This window comes from Taurulus bubalis (genome assembly GCF_910589615.1).
Source record: "Taurulus bubalis genome assembly, chromosome: 11".
NCBI classification, from domain to species: domain Eukaryota; kingdom Metazoa; phylum Chordata; class Actinopteri; order Perciformes; family Cottidae; genus Taurulus; species Taurulus bubalis.
This window is the reverse complement of record NC_136599.1, coordinates 553,577-573,576: the sequence shown is the minus strand read 5'-3', so window position 1 is coordinate 573,576 and position 20,000 is coordinate 553,577. Positions and strand designations below refer to the sequence as shown.

The following is a 20,000-nucleotide window of genomic DNA, read 5'->3' as shown; positions in this document are numbered from 1 at the left end:
GCAGGTTCTTGATGAAGTCCTCCATCTTCATCTTCCTCTCCGGCTTCACGTTGGGGCTGTACATGTCCGTGTTGAGGAGGATGATGGCAAAGGCCAGGATGAAGATGGTGTCCGGATTCTGGAACTGCCGGATCAGCACCGGGTTACAAACACAGTACCGCTGACTGGAGAGAGAGAGAGGAGATGAAGGAAACACCAGAACTCACTGGTTCCCCTGCGGGGGTTCGAACCCGCGGTGCGGATCAGTACCTGAAGGCCTCCACCAGTCGCTCCACCCGCTGAGCTTCACCCTGGACTTTGATCTGAGCCTGAAACTTCCTCAGAGCGTCGTCCAGGTCCATCGACGAGAAGTCCATCTCATCCAGAACGCAGCTGCAGAGAAAAGATCACGTCAGCTGATTGATACAGGAACGCTTCAACTGACTTTACTATTAAATACGCTGCAACTGACTTGACTATAACTCCTCTAGTTTATCTCCTGTAGTTTAACTCCTGTAGTTTATCTCCTGTAGTTTAACTCCTGTAGTTTATCTCCTGTAGTTAATCTCCTGTAGTTAATCTCCTGTAGTTTAACTCCTCTAGTTTATCTCCTGTAGTTTATCTTCTGTAGTTTATCTTCTGTAGTTTAACTCCTGTAGTTTATCTCCTGTAGTTTAACTCCTGTAGTTTATCTCATGTAGTTTAACTCCTGTAGTTTATCTCCTGTAGTTTAACTCCTGTAGTTTAACTCCTGTAGTTTATCTCCTGTAGTTTAACTCCTGTAGTTTATCTCATGTAGTTTAACTCCTGTAGTTTATCTCCTGTAGTTTAACTCCTGTAGTTTATCTCCTGTAGTTTATCTCCTGTAGTTTAACTCCTGTAGTTAATCTCCTGTAGTTTATCTCCTGTAGTTTATCTCCTGTAGTTAATCTCCTGTAGTTTAACTCCTCTAGTTTATCTCCTGTAGTTTATCTCCTGTAGTTTAACTCCTGTAGTTTATCTCCTGTAGTTTAACTCCTGTAGTTAATCTCCTGTAGTTTATCTCCTGTAGTTTAACTCCTCTAGTTTAACTCCTGTAGTTTATCTCCTGTAGTTTAACTCCTCTAGTTTATCTCCTGTAGTTTAACTCCTGTAGTTTATCTCCTGTAGTTGAACTCCTGTAGTTGAACTCCTGTAGTTTATCTCCAGTAGTTTATCTCCTGTAGTTTAACTCCTGTAGTTTATCTCCTGTAGTTTATCTCCTGTAGTTTAACTCCTGTAGTTTATCTCCTGTAGTTTAACTCCTGTAGTTTAACTCCTCTAGTTTATCTCCTGTAGTTTAACTCCTCTAGTTTATCTCCTGTAGTGTATCTCCTGTAGTTTAACTCCTCTAGTTTATCTCCTGTAGTTTAACTCCTGTAGTTTATCTCCTGTAGTTTAACTCCTGTAGTGTATCTCCTGTAGTTTAACTCCTGTAGTTTATCTCCTGTAGTTTAACTCCTGTAGTTTAACTCCTCTAGTTTATCTCCTGTAGTTTAACTCCTCTAGTTTATCTCCTGTAGTTTATCTCCTGTAGTATATCTCCTGTAGTGTATCTCCTGTAGTTTAACTCCTCTAGTTTATCTCCTGTAGTTTAACTCCTGTAGTGTATCTCCTGTAGTTTAACTCCTCTAATTTATCTCCTGTAGTTTATCTCCTGTAGTTTATCTTCTGTAGTTTAACTCCTGTAGTTTATCTCCTGTAGTTTAACTCCTGTAGTTAATCTCCTGTAGTTTATCTCCTGTAGTTTATCTTCTGTAGTTTATCTCCTGTAGTTAATCTCCTGTAGTTTATCTCCTGTAGTTTAACTCCTATAGTTAATCTCCTGTAGTTTATCTCCTGCAGTTTATCTCTTGTAGTTAATCTCCTGTAGTTTATCTTCTGTAGTTTAACTCATGTAGTTTATCTCCTGTAGTTTATCTCCTGTAGTTTATCTTCTGTAGTTTAACTCATGTAGTTTATCTCCTGTAGTATATCTCCTGTAGTGTATCTCCTGTAGTTTAACTCCTGTAGTTTATCTTCTGTAGTTTAACTCCTCTAGTTTATCTCCTGTAGTTTAACTCCTGTAGTTTATCTCCTCTAGTTTATCTCCTGTAGTTTATCTTCTGTAGTTTATCTCCTGTAGTTTATCTCCTGTAGTATATCTCCTGTAGTGTATCTCCTGTAGTTTAACTCCTGTAGTTTATCTCCTGTAGTTTAACTCCTCTAGTTTATCTCCTGTAGTTTAACTCCTGTAGTTTATCTCCTGTAGTTTATCTCCTGTAGTATATCTCCTCTAGTTTATCTCCTGTAGTTTATCTCCTGTAGTTTATCTTCTGTAGTTTAACTCCTGTAGTTTATCTCCTGTAGTGTATCTCCTGTAGTTTATCTCCTGTAGTTTATCTTCTGTAGTTTAACTCCTGTAGTTTATCTCCTGTAGTGTATCTCCTGTAGTTTATCTCCTGTAGTTTATCTCCTGTAGTGTATCTCCTGTAGTGTATCTCCTGTAGTTTATCTCCTGTAGTTTATCTCTGAGTCTCGTTCGTCCATCTTCACATTAAAAAGTCAGCATCGTTGAAGCATTCAGCTTTCAGCATGTTTGTGTTGTTGACTGGATGAAGACCTGAGACTTTATTTCACACCATCCTGCAGTTTAAAAACAGCACTGTTTACTTCTATTAATCAAGACTTTTCTTCTGTCTTTGATTATTACTTCGCCGTCAGCGTCATGAATTCAACAGGAGAGGACCGGCTCTCCAGACGGTCGTTTTGTGGCAAAGCGTTTCTTTAACACAGGAATGTAATAAACCGTTTGCAGGAACAGGAAGCGGCGTGGACGTGTCACTCACTCCAGGACGTCCTTGTTGAACTGCTGCCGGCTGCCCAGGAACTCCCCGATCATCTGCCGGCTGAGGCCCTTCCTCTCCAGGATGAAGCGGGCGACGCCCACCGGCGTGTCCGACACGAAGCTCCTCTCGATCAGGTACTGGATCCCCTTCTCCGGCTTCCTGCAGCCCAGACACCACCATGGCTTTACCGTTTGAGATGCTTCATAACCAAGCCCCCCTGCGCCTATTCTCGGACAACAGTTTTTAAAAAACATTTCCTTAATTATCTCTACAACCACGCGGTTGTTTAACTTCATTTAAATTGCTACAAAACCGTAACCCTTGTGAGAAGAGACCTATGGTTGACAACATTTTTTAAAAGTTACCGTTAAGTTGAATTAATTACATAAATGCCGTAACTTGCCTCAGCGATCGTAACGTTTCACTAAAACGTTTCACTAAAACGTTAATAAGTACCCCTTACATAGTCGGATTTCAATAAAACACAGATCTCCGTAACCCTACGGGCTCAAAATCCTTATAAACCCCCTATTAGTACCTGTAAAGTCACAAAACGGCCGGAGTCTTTTTCTCTCTTTTTCCGGCGCACGTTTCTGAGTCCTGAATCCTCCCTGGTCCGCCCACATTCATCAAACCGTGTCATACAGCAAGTGCGGAAGCTGATGAACATTTCCGTACCCAGCATGCCCAAATCAGGCAATGTTTTGCCATAAAATAAGTAATTTTGATTTAAACTCCTTCCTAACATGCCAATGCTTTGTTTCATTGTGATTTTTGTTGCAGATTCCGATTCTTTAGGTCCTAATGTTTCCAGAAAGGTGTGCTATTAGTATGTGGGCTGTTGTTAGGGCCCTGAACCATACAGTTTGAAAAACTCTGGCACTGCTCGAGGAGGCATTTTTTGAGAATCCTGCTCATATCATGCTGGATGTTAATAGTTATGATCAAAATATGGCATAAAAGTGATTTTTTTGAAAATATACATTTTTCTCACAAAACAATTCTGAAAGAAATCATATAAAATAACACAAGTAATAGAAGTCATTTGGAGTTCTTACGACTACTGGAACACGGGGGAAAGAGGTGCAGACCCTCGATCGAGCTGTATTGGATAATGTGCAGTTCATGGTTTTCTCTGTTCTACATATTAAGGAGGACTTAAAGCTGTGCTACGACACAATTATAAACAAAATATATAGCAAATGAATTGAATGTAGCTTAGTGTTGAGTGTGATTGATTCTTAACTCTTTGAGCAACACCCTTTTATATTCTGCTTCCTGATCAATGAAACAGTTTGGTGATTAATTGGGTGTGTCTTTCTTTTACTATCCATCCATCCATCCATCCATTATCAGCCGCTTATCCGGGGTCGGGTCGCGGTGGCAGCAGGTTCAGCAGGCCGACCCAGGCTTCCCTCTCACCCGCAACACTTTCCAGCTCATTCTGGGGGATCCCGAGGCGTTCCAAGGCCAGCCGGGAGATATAATCCCTCCAGCGTGTCCTCGGTCTTCCCCGGGGTCTCCTACCAGTTGGACGTGCCTGGAAAACCTCTAATGGGAGGCGTCCAGGAGGCATCCTGACTAGATGCCCGAACCACCTCAGCTGACTCCTTTCGACACGAAGGAGCAGCGACTCGACTCCAAGCTCCCTCCTGATGTCCGAGCTCCTTACCCTATCTCTAAGGGTGAGCCCGGCCACCCTGCGGAGGAAGCTCATTTCGGCCGCTTGTATCCGAGATCTCGTTCTTTCGGTCACCCAGAGTTCGTGACCATAGGTGAAGGTTGGAACATAGACCGACCAGTAAATGGAGAGCTTTGCCTTCCGGCTCAGCTCCCTCTTCACCAGGATGGACCGGTACAGCGCCTGTTTTACTGCTGCAGCCGCACCGATCCGTCTGTCGATCTCCCGCTCCACCTTACCCTCACTCGTGAACAAGACCCCGAGATACTTGAACTCCTTCGCTTGGGGTAGGCAGTTTGTCCCCACCTGGAGGGAGCAATCCACCGGTTTCCGGCAGAGCACCATGGCCTCAGATTTGGAGGCGCTAACTCTCATCCCTGCCGCTTCACACTCGGCTGCAAAACGCCCCAGTGAATGCTGGAGGTCACAGTCCGAGGAGGCAAACAGGACCACATCATCCCCGAACAGCAGAGAGGCGATCCCGAATCCTCTCCGCCCCCTGGCTGCGCCTAGATATCCTGTCCATGAAGGTCACGAACAGAACCGGTGATAAAGAGCAGCCCTGGCGGAGGCCAACACCCACCGGGAACGTGTCTGACTTACTACCGAGGATACGGACACAGCTCCTACTGCAGGCGTACAGAGACCGGATAGCCCGTGCCAACGAGTCCGGCACCCCATACTCCCGCAGCACCCCCCACAAAAACCCCAGAAGGACCCGGTCGAAAGCCTTCTCCAAGTCCACAAAGCACATGTAGACTGGTTGGGCAAACTCCCAGGACCCCTCCAGTAGTCTTGCAAGGGTAAAGAGCTGGTCCACTGTTCCACGACCGGGACGGAATCCGCACTGCTCGTCTTGAATCTGAGGTTCGACAAGCGGTCGGAGCCTCCTTTCCAGCACCCTGGCATAAGCTTTTCCCGGGAGGCTGAGCAGTGTGATGCCACGATAGTTTGAGCACACTCTCCGGTCCCCCTTCTTGAAGATGGGAACCACCACCCCGGTCTGCCAGTCCATGGGCACTGTTCCCGACCCCCATGCGACACTGAAAAGGCGTGTCAACCAAGACAGCCCAACAATGTCCAGCGCTTTCAGCATCTCAGGGCGGATCTCGTCCACCCCTGGCGCCTTGCCACCAAGGAGCTTTTTGACTACCTTAGCGACCTCTGCCAGGGATATGGGAGAAACCACCCCAAAGTCTTCCGGCGCTGCCCCCTCTCCGGGGGGACATGTTGGCCGGGTTTAGGAGTTCCTCAAAGTGCTCTTTCCACCGCCCGACGATGTCCCCAGTCCGGGTCAGCAGTTCCCCCCCCCTGCTGAGAACAGCCTGGGGTAGCCCCTGCTTTCCCTTCCTGAGCCGTCGGATGGTTTGCCAGAACTTCCTTGAGGCCAACCGAAAGTCCTTCTCCATGGCCTCCCCGAACTCCTCTCATGCCCGAGTTTTAGCATCCGCGACCATCGCAGCTGCAGCCCTTCTGGCCTGCCGGTACCCGTCAGCTGCTTCAGGAGACCCCTGGGCCAGCCAGGCCCGAAAGGCCTCCTTCTTCAGTTTGACGGCTTCCCTCACCCCCCGTGTCCACCACCGGGTTCTCGGGTTGCCGCCACGACAGGCACCGATGACCTTCCGGCCACAGCTCCGAGCAGCCGCGTCCACAATAGAGGCTTTGAACATGGTCCACTCGGGTTCCATGTCCCCAGCCTCCCTCGGGATTTGTGAGAGGTTCTTCCGGAGGTGGGAGTTGAAGACCTCCCGGACAGGATCCTCCGCCAGACGTTCCCAGTTCACCCTCACTACACGTTTGGACTTGCCAGGTCTTTCTAGCCGACTCCCCCGCCATCTGATCCAACTCACCACCAGGTGGTGATCAGTTGACAGCTCTGCTCCTCTCTTCACCCGAGTGTCCAAGACATACGGCCGCAGATCAGATGATACGACTACAAAGTCGATAATTGATCTCCGGCCTAAGGTGTTCTGGTACCAGGCACACTTATGAGCCACCTTATGCTCGAACATGGTGTTCGTGATGGACAAACTGTGGCTAGCACAGAAGTCCAACAACAAAACACCATTCGGGTTCAGATCGGGCAAGCCGTTCCTCCCAATCACGCCCCGCCAGGTTTCTCTGTCATTGCCCACGTGAGCGTTGAAGTCTCCGAGGAGAACTATGGAGTCGGCAGGCGGCGCCCTTTCCAGGACCCCTCCCACCGACTCCAACTGCTGTTCGGTGCATAAGCACAAACAACAGTCAGAGCTTTACTCCCTGCAACCCGTAGGCGCAGGGAGGCGACCCTCTCGTTCTCCGGGGAAAACTCCAACATAGCATCGCTCAGCCGGGGGCTCGTGAGTATCCCCACTCCCGCCCGGCGCCTCTCACCCTGGGCAACTCCAGAAAAGGACAAAGTCCAACCCTTCTCCAGGAGCTTGGTTCCAGAGCCCATGCTGTGCGTGGAGGTGAGCCCAACTATATCTAGCTGGTACCGCTCCACCTCCTGCACCAGCTCCGGCTCTTTCCCCGCTAGCGAGGTGACGTTCCACGTCCCTAGAGCTAGTCTATGCTGCCGGCGATCGGCTCGCCCAGGTCTCCTGCCTGGCCCGCCGCCCGGTCTGCATAGCACCCGACCCCGATAATTCTCCCCGCGGGTGGTGGGTCCACGGGGTGACTGCTGCTCCATGTTGTTTCTTCGGGCTGAGCCCGACCAGTCCCCATGGGCGAAAGCCCGGCCACCAGACGCTCGCCGACGAGCTCCCCTCCTGGGTCTGGCCCCGGGAGGGTGCCCCGGTTTCCCTTGTCCGGGCGAGGTAGCTTCAGACCGTGGGCTGCTATTCATCAGGGTTTTTTGAACCGCTCTTAGTCTGGGCTCTCCCCCGAGACCTGTTTGCCTTGGGAGACCCTACCAGGGGCTGACGCCCCGGACAACATAGCTCCATTTATATATATATATATATATATATATATATGTATATATATATATATATATATATATATATATACATATATATATATATATATATATATATATAAAAACTACTGACCTGGGCCAGAAGTAATGAATGTTAAGCGACTCCTCTGGTTGTATAGAAGCACATGCTTCATGTGTTAAAGCTGCATTCTCTCTACTGACCACCAGGGGGCGACTCCTCTGGTTGTATAGAAGTCCATGCTTCATGTGTTAAAGCTGCATTCTCTACTGACCACCAGGGGGCGACTCCTCTGGTTGTATAGAAGTATATGCTTCATGTGTTAAAGCTGCATTCTCTCTACTGACCACCAGGGGGCAACTCCTCTGGTTGTATAGAAGTCCATGCTTCATGTGTTAAAGCTGCATTCTCTACTGACCACCAGGGCGTGACTCCTCTGGTTGTATAGAAGTCTATGCTTCATGTGTTAAAGCTGTATTCTCTCTGCTGACCACCAGAGGGCGACTCCTCTGGTTGTATAGAAGTCTATGCTTCATGTGTTAAAGCTGCATTCTCTCTACTGACCACCTGGGAGAGTGGGGACTCCTCTGGTTGTATAGAAGTCAATACATTTTAAACTAGACGTGCAGAATAAACAGTTTTTGATGATATGGCTGCTTTTTCTGACGGAAGCGTTAGTCACACGTGATGTGTTCAAGGACTGTCAGAAAGATGAAAATCTGACATTATTGACTGGTTCAACAGCTTCTGGCTGTGATGAACAGTGTAGTTTTGGCGATTTTTGAAAGAAAACATTTTTCCCAACCGGAACAAGAGCGGAACATATTTCTCGTCGACTAAAGCACACGAGAAGATGAAAGGCCACGATCACTAAAATGAGGTTCATACTTGTTGAACAGGTTGAGTCCGATGCGGTACTGCCGCCGCTGCACCACGTCGTTGTTGAAGGCGGGAGAGTCCCAGCTGTGGCGGCTCTCTCTCTGATAGGTCTGCTTCCCCGGCGCCACCGCGCCGCCGATCGGCTCCCGCAGGCTGTCGCGCGACGAGGAGCCGGAGCTGCAGTTGTTGACCGTCGTGTCGTCGTTGGAGTTGGTGGTGGCGGAGTTGACGCTCTCGTTGTCTCCGTCCGAGCACAGCAGGTGGTGGTGGTGGAGGAGGAGGTGGGGGTGGTGGGCCAGGTGCTGCGCCTCCAGGTTCTGGAGCGCCGATGACGAGGAGGAGGAGGACAGCGGCGAGGGCGTGAGCTGCGGCGGCGGCGGCATAGGGGAGAGAGGCGGCGCCGGGGAAGCGGTGGGTTCTGGGTAGCCGTGTGGGAGCTGGTGCTGGTGGTGCAGGTGGTGGTAGTGGTGCTGGGCCAAGTGGTGAGCGTGCTGCATGTAAGGGCCGCCGTGCACGTGGTGCATGTGCATGACCTGCTGCTGGCTGTACTGCGGGTGGTGGTGGAGGATGGTGGGCAGGTGGGGGATGGGCGACGGGTGGGGGTGAGGGTGGGGGAGCGGGTGAGGGAGCGGGTGAGAATGAGGGTGTTGGTGAGGGTGGGGGTGGGCCGGCAGGGCCCGGGCTGAAGGCATCGGTAAGGGGGCGCTGCGGGTCTGACCCTGCGCCGTGGCGACCGAGCGGCCGTTGTGTTTGTGTTTGATGGTTCCCTGCAGAGAGTCGGCGTCGCTGCTTCCTCCTCCTCCTCCTCCTACTCCTCCTCCTCCTTCTCGTTGCTCCTCCTCTCCGCTCTCTTCTTCCTCTTCTTCCTCTTCTTCCCCTCGCTCGACCCCTGGCGGCTCCTGCTCGTACACCAGGCGTCCGATGGAGCCTCGCTCTGACCTGAGAGTTTGAGCAGTAAAAATAAAACATTATTCCGGACATGGTGGAAAATAAAGTGTCTTAATGCGTACATCTGCTTAATTTTTTTTAATGTCCTTCTATGACCCTATTTTTAGGCCTATGCTCGAAAATGTCATCCCCAAACTAAAAAGGTGTATCTCTGCAACCACTAGGGCTATTTGAATAATGTTGCTGTTATAGTAAAAGGTACACATGTAAGATTTAGTTCAGATGTGTAAATATCAGTCTATAAGTTACTGGTTAAGAGTAAATGAAGTTGACACACAGAAAAAAATTAAAAGGTTTCAGGATGATTATTTCTTTGAGATGATACAGCTGTAAGGTCCAACTCTAACCCAAATCATAGCTCAATATGTGAACATTCTCTAACCCAAATCATAACTCAATATGTGAACATTCTCTAACCCAAATCATAACTCAATATGTGAACATTCTCTAACCCAAATCATAGCTCAATATGTGAACATTCTCTAACCCAAATCATAGCTCAATATGTGAACATTCTCTAACCCAAATCATAACTCAATATGTGAACATTCTCTAACCCAAATCATAACTCAATATGTGAACATTCTCTAACCCAAATCATAGCTCAATATGTGAACATTCTCTAACCCAAATCATAACTCAATATGTGAACATTCTCTAACCCAAATCATAACACAATATGTGAACATTCTCTCTGCAAAGATTGACTTTGATAAAGTGAAGCAGAACAAAGTGAGAGGGTTTAGAACAGAGAACATTCAGGCCAGGTCTCCAAAACATTTGAATTGTCTGATGTACCAACCATATATTTCACTTGTATAATACTTATGGTGTGAGTTTCGTGTTTCGTGTTGTGTGTCCCAGGATTTAGCAATGATCTGTTCAGAAGCTCTCTGATTGGCTGTACTGACCTGTCACTCATGTCCATTGAGCTGTCACTGGGAGGTTCGATGGTCAGGACGGGAAGGTGTCCTCCTCCTCCTCCTCCTCCTCCTCCTCCGGGCCTCCCTCTGTACTCCCCTCGACACTCTGTGCAGGGGGTGCTGCTCCTCCGGCTGGCGGCGCTGCCTCCCTCCGTCTCTCTGCTGTCCTCCCTCCCCCCCGGACCAGCTCCTCCTCCTCTTCCTCCTCCTCCCCAGTACTCCGTGTCGGAGCTGGAGGCCGGGTGCGAGAGCGGCGAGGACGGTGGGCGTGACGGCGGGCGCGACGGCGGGCGCGACAGCGGCGAAGAGGGCAGGCAGCCGTCGTCCATGTAGAGCGTGACGTCGCTGAAGGAGGTGGCCGTGCTATCCTCGTGCATGGCGGCGCCTCCCCTCCCATCCCCGACCCCCGGCCGGCCCGCCGCTCGCTGGGAGGACGCGTTGGCGCTGCGCCACGCGCACTCTCCGTAGTCTTCGTCCTCGTCTTCCTCCTCGTCGTCTTCCTCCTCTTCTTCGTCTCCCTCGTCCTCCTCGTCCTCGTCCTCCTCTCCGTCTCCTCCTGCGTCCTGTGAGTCCTCGTGGCCAGACTGGCAGGTGAGGGAGTCGTCGATGGAGTCGGCCAGAGACTTCACCTGAAACACCTTCATTATGAGATTCACGTCAGACACGTTTCATTGTTTTATTGTTTTAGAAAGAATCCTCTCGGTTGTGTTGCCTCAAAGAGTTTGTCAACCTACGGCTCGTTCCTGAAATTGTCTTGACACCGGATACTATCAATCCAGCTCCACCGGCAGGCGGCGTCGAAACCGTAAACAAAGGCGGGGGAAGAGAGGAGGGCAACGCTAAAGCTAATGCTAACGCTAAAGCTAACGCCACATCGGCTGTCTCTACCCAGCATCTTCCTCGCCAATGTGCGATCTCTGGCGAACAAAATGGATGAGCTGCGGCTGCGGATCATCACTCACAAAAGCATTATGGACTCCAACATCATGATCTTCACGGAAACATGGCAGCAGCGTTCCCGATAGCGCCATTGAGCTAACGGAACGCCAGATGCTCAGGGCAGATAGGTCAACAGACGACTCTGGTAAGACCAGAGGCGGGGGACTGTGCATTTATATCAACAAAGCTTGGTGCATGGACACTGCTGTCTGTTGTTAGCACCAACGTGGCTGAAGCCTGCAAAGCCATTCCCCTCCCCCACCTGGGACAGACAGACCATCTCTCATTGTTCCTCCTCCCCAAGTTCCACCCTCATCAAACGTGAGAAACCATCAGTGAAAACAGTCAAAGTGTGGCCAGAAGGAGCAGAGTCTACACTACAGCACCGGTTTCAACACACGGACTAGAGTATGTTTGCCATGCAGGCCACCTTGGACTCCAACATGGACATAGACTCGTTTGCCTCCTCCGTTCTGGATTATATCAGCACCAACATCAATAATGTCACTTTCCTCAAAGACATTACAACGTTCCCAAATCAGAAGCCGCCTTCAGATCAGGTGATGCGCAAGCCTCCAGCTCATCCAGAGCCAACCTGAAGAGGGGCGTCAAGAGGGCCAAGCACAACCACAAGCTACGAACTGAGGAGTACTTCAACAACAACTCCGACCCCCGACGCATGTGGCAAGGCATCCAGGCCATTACGGATTACAAACCCTCCAATACCACCCCCACAACCTGCGACATCTCCCTTCCTGATGAGCTTAACTACTTTTATGCCCGCTTTGACAGGGACAACCAGGAGGCGGAGGCCATCAAGACTTTCCCCCTGCAGACCACCAGCCGCTCACCCTCTCCCCCACCGACGTGTGCGCTGCGCTAAGCAGAGTCAATGCACGTAAGGCTGCTGGCCTTGATGGCATCCCTGGACGCGTGCTCAAGGCTGGGCAGCTGACTGGGGTCCTGACTGACATCTTCAACCTGTCACTGGCCCAAGCAGCTGAACCCACATGCTTCAAACTCACCTCAATCGTGCCAGTGCCAAAGCATTCCACTGCATCGAGCCTAAACGACTTCCGCCCTGTTGCACCCCATCGTTATGAAGTGCTTTGAAAGGCTGGTCCTGGCTCATCTCAAAACCTGCCTACCACCCACACTGGACCCCCTCCAATTCGCGTACCGCCAGAACAGGAGTACAGAGGACGCCATCTCCACACGCTTCACTCCGCCCTCTCCCACCTGGACAACAACAACACCTACGTGAGAATGCTGTTCATCGATTTCAGTTCAGCATTCAACACCATCATCCCCTCCAAACTGAATACCAAACTAGGTGAGCTTGGCATCAACACCTCCATCTGCAGCTGGATACTGAATTTCATAACCAACAGACCCAGTATGTTAGGTTAGGCAATCTCACGTCCTCAACCCTCACCCTGAACACTGGTGTTCCACAGGGCTGTGTGCTGGTTCCTCCTCTACTTCCTGTTCACCTATGACTGCACGCCTGTACATGGTTCCAGTGACCTCATCGACAACCACGATGAGTCGGTATACAGGGAGAAGGTCTGGCCTACAGGGAGGGGGTCCGGCACCTGGTGGCGTGGTGCGCGAACAACAACCCGGACCTCAACACCAAAAAGACCAAAGAGCTCATCGTGGACTTCAGGAAGACAAATCACTGCACACAGTCCCCCATCCATATCAATGGAACGGAGGTTGGCCGTGTCTCCAGCTTCAGGTTACTGGGTGTCCACATCTCAGAGGACCTCTCTTGGACCCTCAACACCTCAACCCTGGTCAAAAAGGCACACCAGCGTCTCTTCTTCCTGAGGAAATTGAAGAAGATCCACATGTCTCCTCTGATCCTGGTGAACTTCTACCGCTGCACCATCGAGAGCATCCTTACTAACTGCATCACAGTCTGGTTTGGCAACTGCTCTCTCACACCGGAAAGCACTGCAGAGGGTGGTGAGAACCGCCCAACGCATCACCGGTACTCCACTCCCTGCCATCGAGACCATCCACACACACGCACAGCATCGTTTCGCCCTCCTCCCCTCTGGGAGGCGCTATAGAAACCTCCGTTCCAGGACCAGCAGGCTCAGGAACAGTTTCTTCCACTCAGCTGTCAACACGCTGAACTCTGCACCACGGTGCTAGGCCCCCATCACCACCACCACCAACTCCTCCCACACACACACCAGACACCTTCCTTCAGATGTGCTTACCTGCTTGGAGAAGGAGTCGTCCAAGTCTCCTGCGTCGTCCGACCCCCGCTGACCCGCCGAGCCCTGACCTTGCGACAGCCGCTCGTCAAACGAGTACTGAACCCAGAAAACACACAAGCGTTTGTACCGTCTCTGTGTGTCTGTGTGTGTCTGTGTGTGTTTGTGTGTGTGTGTGTGTGTGTCTGTGTGTGTGTTTGTGTATGTATGTGTGTGTGTGTGTGTGTTTCACACCTGCATCCTCATGTTGGACAGGATGATACGCCGCGTCATCCGGCTCTCCGAGGCCGAACTGCGCAGCCTCTCAAAGTTCTTGTTCATACGGTACTGCCGGAACGCCGTCTGGATCGTCCTCGCCGCCCGCCGGGACACAAACTGGCCTCCGTACTTCCTCTCCAGCATCTCCACCTGACGGAGAGAACGCTGGCTCATCATCACGTCAACATCACGAAACAACATTTACTAATATTCGGAATCGGAGAAGCCAACCGAAGGTACATGATAACGTTCTCATGATGCGTTCAGGCTACGCTCAGTGAAAAGATATTACAAATGAACTATGATGTTTAACTTCCTCACAGCTTTGAGCTCATTGTTACACTGCTCAGAAAGCATCAGACCCGATGGAGTGAGGACCTGTGGACTCGGGGACTCGGGTACTCTGGGACTTGTGGACTCGAGGATTCGGGTACTCATGGCCTCGGGGACTCTGGGACTTGTGGACTCGGGGGGTCGGGGTCTCAGGGACTCGGGGACTCTGGGACTTGTGGACTCGTGGTCTCGAGGACTCGAGGATTCGGGTACTCGTGGACTCGGGGGCTCGTGGCTTCGGGGACTCGTGGCCTCAGGGACTCTGGGACATGTGGACTCGAGGATTCGGGTACTCGTGGACTCGTGGACTCATGGAGTCGGGGACTCTGGGACTTATGGACTCGTGGTCTCGGGGACTTGAGGATTCGGGTACTCGTGGACTCGGGGACTCTGGGACTCGTGGCCTCTGGGACTCTGGGACTTGTGGACTTGAGGATTCGGGTACTCGTGGACTCGGGGACTCGTGGACTCGGGGACTCTGGGACATGTGGACTTGAGGATTCGGGTACTCGTGGACTCGTGGACTCGGGGACTCTGGGACTCGTGGCCTCGGGGACTCTGGGACTTGTGGACATGAGGATTCGGGTACTCGTGGACTCGTGGACTCGGGGACTCGTGGCCTCGGGGACTCGTGGCCTCGGGGACTCTGGGACTTGTGGACTCGGGGGGTCAGTGACTCAAGGATTCCGGTACTCGTGAACTCGTGGACTCTGGGACTCGTGGACTCGGGGTCTCGTGGACTCTGGTTCTCGTGAGCTCGTGGACTCGGTGTCTCGGGGTCTCAGGACCCGTACCTTCTTGTCCTGCAGGTCTGTAGAGAGCTCATAGCTGTCGGAGAGAGCTCTGCCGCGGTGGCTCTCCTCCTCTTCCTGCTTACGGAGCGCCAGGCTGGCCGGCTGGTGGCGGCAGCGCTGAGCCCAGGCAAGGCTCGCCGGGCTGGGGGGAGAGATGGGAGAGCTACCCTGGAGGGAGAGGAGGAGGAGGAGGAGGAAGAAGAGGAGGAGGAGGAAGAGGGAAAGAGGAGGAACAGAGAGGGCAGCAATTGAATTATGCTTTAAGCTACTTCAGACAACTTTAATATAGTGTTGGTTCTGGCGCCCCCTGTGGACACTGTACTTTTCGTTGTTTTGGATATCTGTACTCTACTTTACTATTTATATTTCTGTTGACTTTCACTTCACTACATTTTGCAAAGAAAACTGATACTTTGACTCCGACTTTTCCCCTGAAACCTTCGTTAACTTAAACCTTATTGTACAGTCTACCTCTTAACGAGAGCCACAAACAAACAATGACTGGGACTATTGTTTTTTCTCGCGCTCAGCTGATTGCGCTGTGCAAACTGCAGCCCGGAGCCGGGCCTGTGATCCCTTTGGAGCTACGGAGAAGGGCTCGGGGCTGCAGGAAATACAAGCCCTCGGTACCGGTCATTATAACGGGGAACGTAAGGTCTTTGGCGAATAAGACGGACGAGCTGGTAAAGACTGAGAGGATCTTCCGTGAGTGCAGCATCTTGTGTTTCACGGAGACATGGCTGCACGCGGATTTTCCGGACCACAGCGCGTCGGTGTCCGGCTTCAGGACTGTACGGGCGGACAGAGACGCGACACTGAGCGGCAAAAAGAGAGGGGGAGGGATTGCAGTGTATGTGAACGAGAGGTGGTGCAACCCCGACCATGTGTGTGTGAAGGAGCGTTTCTGCAGCCCGAACATTGAACTGTTAGCCGTGGGGATGCGCCCGTATTATTTGCCGAGAGAGTTTACGTCTGCCATTGTTGTCGCCGTTTACGTGCCACCATCAGCTGACGCTGAGGAAGCAGTGGACACCATCCACTCCACTGTATCTGGACTGCTGAGTCAACAGACAGGTGCTTTTATGACAATAACTGGTGACTTCAATCACACAACATTGGACAAAGCTCTGCCTTACTTTTGTACAGCATGTTGACTGCCCCACAAGAAACAATAAAACTCTGGACCTCCTGTATGCAAATACTAAGGATGCATACAGGGCCACTGCCCTTCCCCCCCTTGGCAGGTCTGATCACGACCTGGTCCTGCTGACACCCAGGTATGTTCCTCTGGTGCAGAGGCTGCCTGCGACCTCCAGGACTGTTAGGAGGTGGTCTCAGGAGGCTAACGACGCCCTGCAGGACTGCTTTGAGTCGACGGACTGGGATGTGCTGTGCGGACCACATGGGGAGGACATCAACAGCATGACTGACTGCATCACAGAATACATCAAGTTCTGTGAACACACCACCATCCCGGACTGTGTGCTGCTTCCCCAACAACAAGCCCTGGATCACCAGGGACCTGAAGGCTCTTCTTAATAAGAAGTAAGCTGCTTTCAGGTCTGGGGACAGGGATGAGCTCAGGAGAGTCCAGCGTGACCTGAAGGTGAAGATCAGGGAGGGCAAGGACTCCTACAGGAGGAAGCTGGAGGCCAAACTCCAGCAGAACAACATGAGGGAGGTGTGAACCGGGATGAAGCAGATTACTGGCTTCAAGGTGGGAGGGAGACATCCAGGGGGCTCCCTGGAGAGGGCCAACGAGCTGAACTGTTTTTTCAATAGGTTTAGTTCACAGCCCTCATCCGTCTCCTCCTCTCACCACACCTCCACACCTCCCCCTCTGCCCCCCTGTTGAGCTGCACTTTCGCTGAGCCCTCAACACCCGATGGCTCTTCCAATGAGCCCTCAACAACAATGGGCTCCTCCACCCTCCCCCCTCTCTCTGTGACGACTGACCAGGTGAAAAGACAGCTGGAGAAACTCCACCAAAGCAAAGCTGAAGGACCTGATGGCATCAGCCCCAGGGTCCTAAAGACCTGCGCCACCCAGCTGTCTAGGTGTCCTGCAACACCTCTACAACCTGAGCCTGAGGCAGGAGGAGGTCCCGGTGCTGTGGAAGACGTCGTGCCTGGTCCCTGTCCCGAAGAAGTCGACTCCATCCGTCCTCAACGACTACCGACCGGTAGCCCTCACCTCCCATGTGATGAAGGTGCTGGAGAGGCTGGTCTTGGCTCACCTCCGACCGCAGGTGAAATCGTCGATGGACCCTGTGCAATTTGCTTACCAGCCTCATGTGGGTGTGGACGACGCCATCATCTACCTGCTGCAACGAGCTCAGTCGCACCTGGATGGAACAGGTGTCTCTGTGAGAGTCACTTTCTTTGACTTCTCCAGTGCATTCAACACCATCCAACCACTGCTACTGGGTGAGAATCTGCGGGTGGTGGGGGTAGACTCGTCCACCGTCTCCTGGATCACTGACTACCTCACAGGCAGACCACAGTTTGTCAGAATGGGCCGTGTGCTGTCTGGGACGGTGGTCAGTGATGCTGGAGCCCCACAGGGAACTGTTCTGTCTCCCTTCCTGTTCACCCTGTACACCACTGACTTCCAGTACAACACAGAGTCATGCCATCTGCAGAAGTTCTCTGATGACTCTGCAGTGGTCGGGTGTATTAGGGATGGACGGGAGGAGGAGGACAGGGCAGTGGTGAGTGACTTTGTGGAGTGGGCCGGTGAGAATCACCTGCTTCTGAACGTGGCCAAGACCAGAGAGATGGTGGTGGACTTCAGGAGGAAGACAACAGCTCCTAGTCCTCTGAGTGTTCTGGGAGAGGATGTGGACATAGTGGAGGAGTACAGGTACCTGGTGTTTCCATCGACAGCCGACTGAACTGGAAGGCCAACGTCAACGCTGTGTACAAGAAGGGGATGAGTCGACTCTTTTTCCTGAGGAAGCTTGGATCCTTCAATGTGTGCAGAAGATGCTGGAGATGTTCTACCAGTCGGTGGTGTCCAGCGCCCTGTACTTCTCCATCGTCTGCTGGGGAGCAGCATTGGAGCCGGTGACACCAACAGACTTAACAAGCTAGTTAAGAAGGCCGGCTCCATCATCGGCTGCAAGCAGGAGTTTCTGGGGCAGGTGGTGGAGAGGAGGACGCTGAAGAAACTTTTGTCCATATTGGACAACCTGGACCACCCTCTCTACCACCTGCTGCAGGGCCAGAGGAGCACTTTCTCTAAGAGATTCCTCACGCTCCGCTGCAAGAAGGACCGTTACAGGAGAACATTCCTGCCGACAGCAATACGGCTTTATAACAAGTCACCACTTGCTAGTCCCTCTGTGAATTAAACAATGTAAACACTGTACATGTTCATAGTTACCTACACTTAACACTGAACATACCATATTATATACAAATATACGATTATATACATTTATTGCATTTTTGCACTCTTCTACTGTTTGTTGTTGTTGTTGTTATTTTTATTTTATTATATTTGCATTTACACCTTAATATGCACATACATACTTGCACTCTTGCACCTCTACTGTTTAAGGTTAATTTAATTTAATTCCTTAATTAATACTCTGTTATTCTTTCTTTCATACAGCTATTTTATTGTTGTTGTTATTTTTATCTTTATTCTATCAGTATTATTATTGCAAATATCTTTCATCCCTGTTGTTTTTATATCTTATCTTTTTTTCTGTGTAAATGGCTGCTACGCGACACTAAATTTCCCCTTGGGGATTAATAAAGTATATATTCATTCATTCATTCATTGTCCAGTCTACTCCTTAACTTCAACCTTATAGTCCAGTCTACTCCTTAACTTAAACCTTATTGTCCAGTCTACTCCTTAACTCAAATCGTATATGTGTGTGTGTGTGTGTTTAAGAGTCAGTACCTGTGTGTGTGTGTGAGAGGCTCCCAGGGGCCCGCTGGAGGAGGCGGAGCTGTAGGGGTCACAGGGGCTGTAGCGGTGGAAGAGAGACGGATGGCCGAAGGACGAGTCAGAAAAAGTGAGTGGCTCCGGACACTGAGGATCGCCCTCCACACTGAGAGAGAGAGAGAGAGAGAGAGAGAGAGAGAGAGGGTTATCAATATGCTGATAGCGATCATATAATCAATATCTGATATCGATCACATCATCAATATGCTGATATCGATCAGTAAAGTCATGGACTGGGATCGTTCAATAACATTGTTGTTATTTTTCTTCTTCTTCCTGTAAAGTAAATACGACCAGCTCTAAAGTTACAAATATTTGACTGTCAGGACGAAGTGGAACAAGAAGGACAGGTTAGGAAGGACAGGTTAGGGAACAACAACACCAACTGGACCAAATCAGACTAACCTGGAACAAACACACCAACTGGACCAAATCAGACGAACCTGGAACAAACACACCAACTGGACCAAATCAGACTAACCTGGAACAAACACACCAACTGGACCAAACCAGACCAACTTGGACCAAACCAGACGAACCTGGAACAAACACACCAACTGGACCAAACCATACTAACCTGGAACAAACACACCAACTGGACCAAACCAGACCAACTTGGACCAAACACACCAACTGGACCAAACCAGACTAACCTGGAACAAACACACCAACTGGACCAAACCAGACTAACTTGGACCAAACCAGACTAACCTGGAACAAACACACCAACTGGACCAAACCAGACTAACCTGGAACAAACACACCAACTGGACCAAACCAGACCAACTTGGACCAAACCAGACGAACCTGGAACAAACACACCAACTGGACCAAACCATATTAACCTGGAACAAACACACCAACTGGACCAAACCAGACCAACTTGGACCAAACACACCAACTGGACCAAACCAGACTAACCTGGAACAAACACACCAACTGGACCAAACCAGACTAACTTGGACCAAACCAGACTAACCTGGAACAAACACACCAACTGGACCAAACCAGACTAACTTGGACCAAACCAGACTAACCTGGAACAAACACACCAACTGGACCAAACCAGACTAACCTGGAACAAACACACCAACTGGACCAAACCAGACTAACCTGGACCAAGCCAGACTAACCTGGAACAAACACACCAACTGGACCAAACCAGACTAACCTGGACCAAACCAGACTAACCTGGAACAAACACACCAACTGGACCAAACCTGGACCTAACCTGGACCAAACCAGACTAACCTGGAACAAACACACCAACTGGACCAAACCAGACTAACCTGGACCAAACCAGACTAACCTGGAACA

At 50.7% G+C, this 20,000-nt stretch overlaps 1 protein-coding gene across 1 annotated transcript in view; it reads right to left on the bottom strand.

Moving 5' to 3' along the window:
• The window catches only part of LOC306743589 (IQ motif and SEC7 domain-containing protein 2-like), a gene marked incomplete at both ends in the record, with an annotated part of 124,002 nt that overhangs the window by 11,462 nt on the left and 92,540 nt on the right, over positions 1 to 20,000 (bottom strand). Inside the window, 9 exons of the mRNA XM_079226117.1 lie at positions 1 to 164; positions 250 to 372; positions 2,826 to 2,984; positions 8,313 to 9,242; positions 10,163 to 10,803; positions 13,345 to 13,440; positions 13,576 to 13,749; positions 14,727 to 14,894; positions 18,639 to 18,789. The exon at positions 1 to 164 is cut by the window's left edge and continues 3 nt beyond it. Of these exons, the coding sequence (XP_079082243.1) occupies positions 1 to 164; positions 250 to 372; positions 2,826 to 2,984; positions 8,313 to 9,242; positions 10,163 to 10,803; positions 13,345 to 13,440; positions 13,576 to 13,749; positions 14,727 to 14,894; positions 18,639 to 18,789 (2,606 nt within the window). The remainder of the gene's footprint in view (positions 165 to 249; positions 373 to 2,825; positions 2,985 to 8,312; positions 9,243 to 10,162; positions 10,804 to 13,344; positions 13,441 to 13,575; positions 13,750 to 14,726; positions 14,895 to 18,638; positions 18,790 to 20,000) is intronic.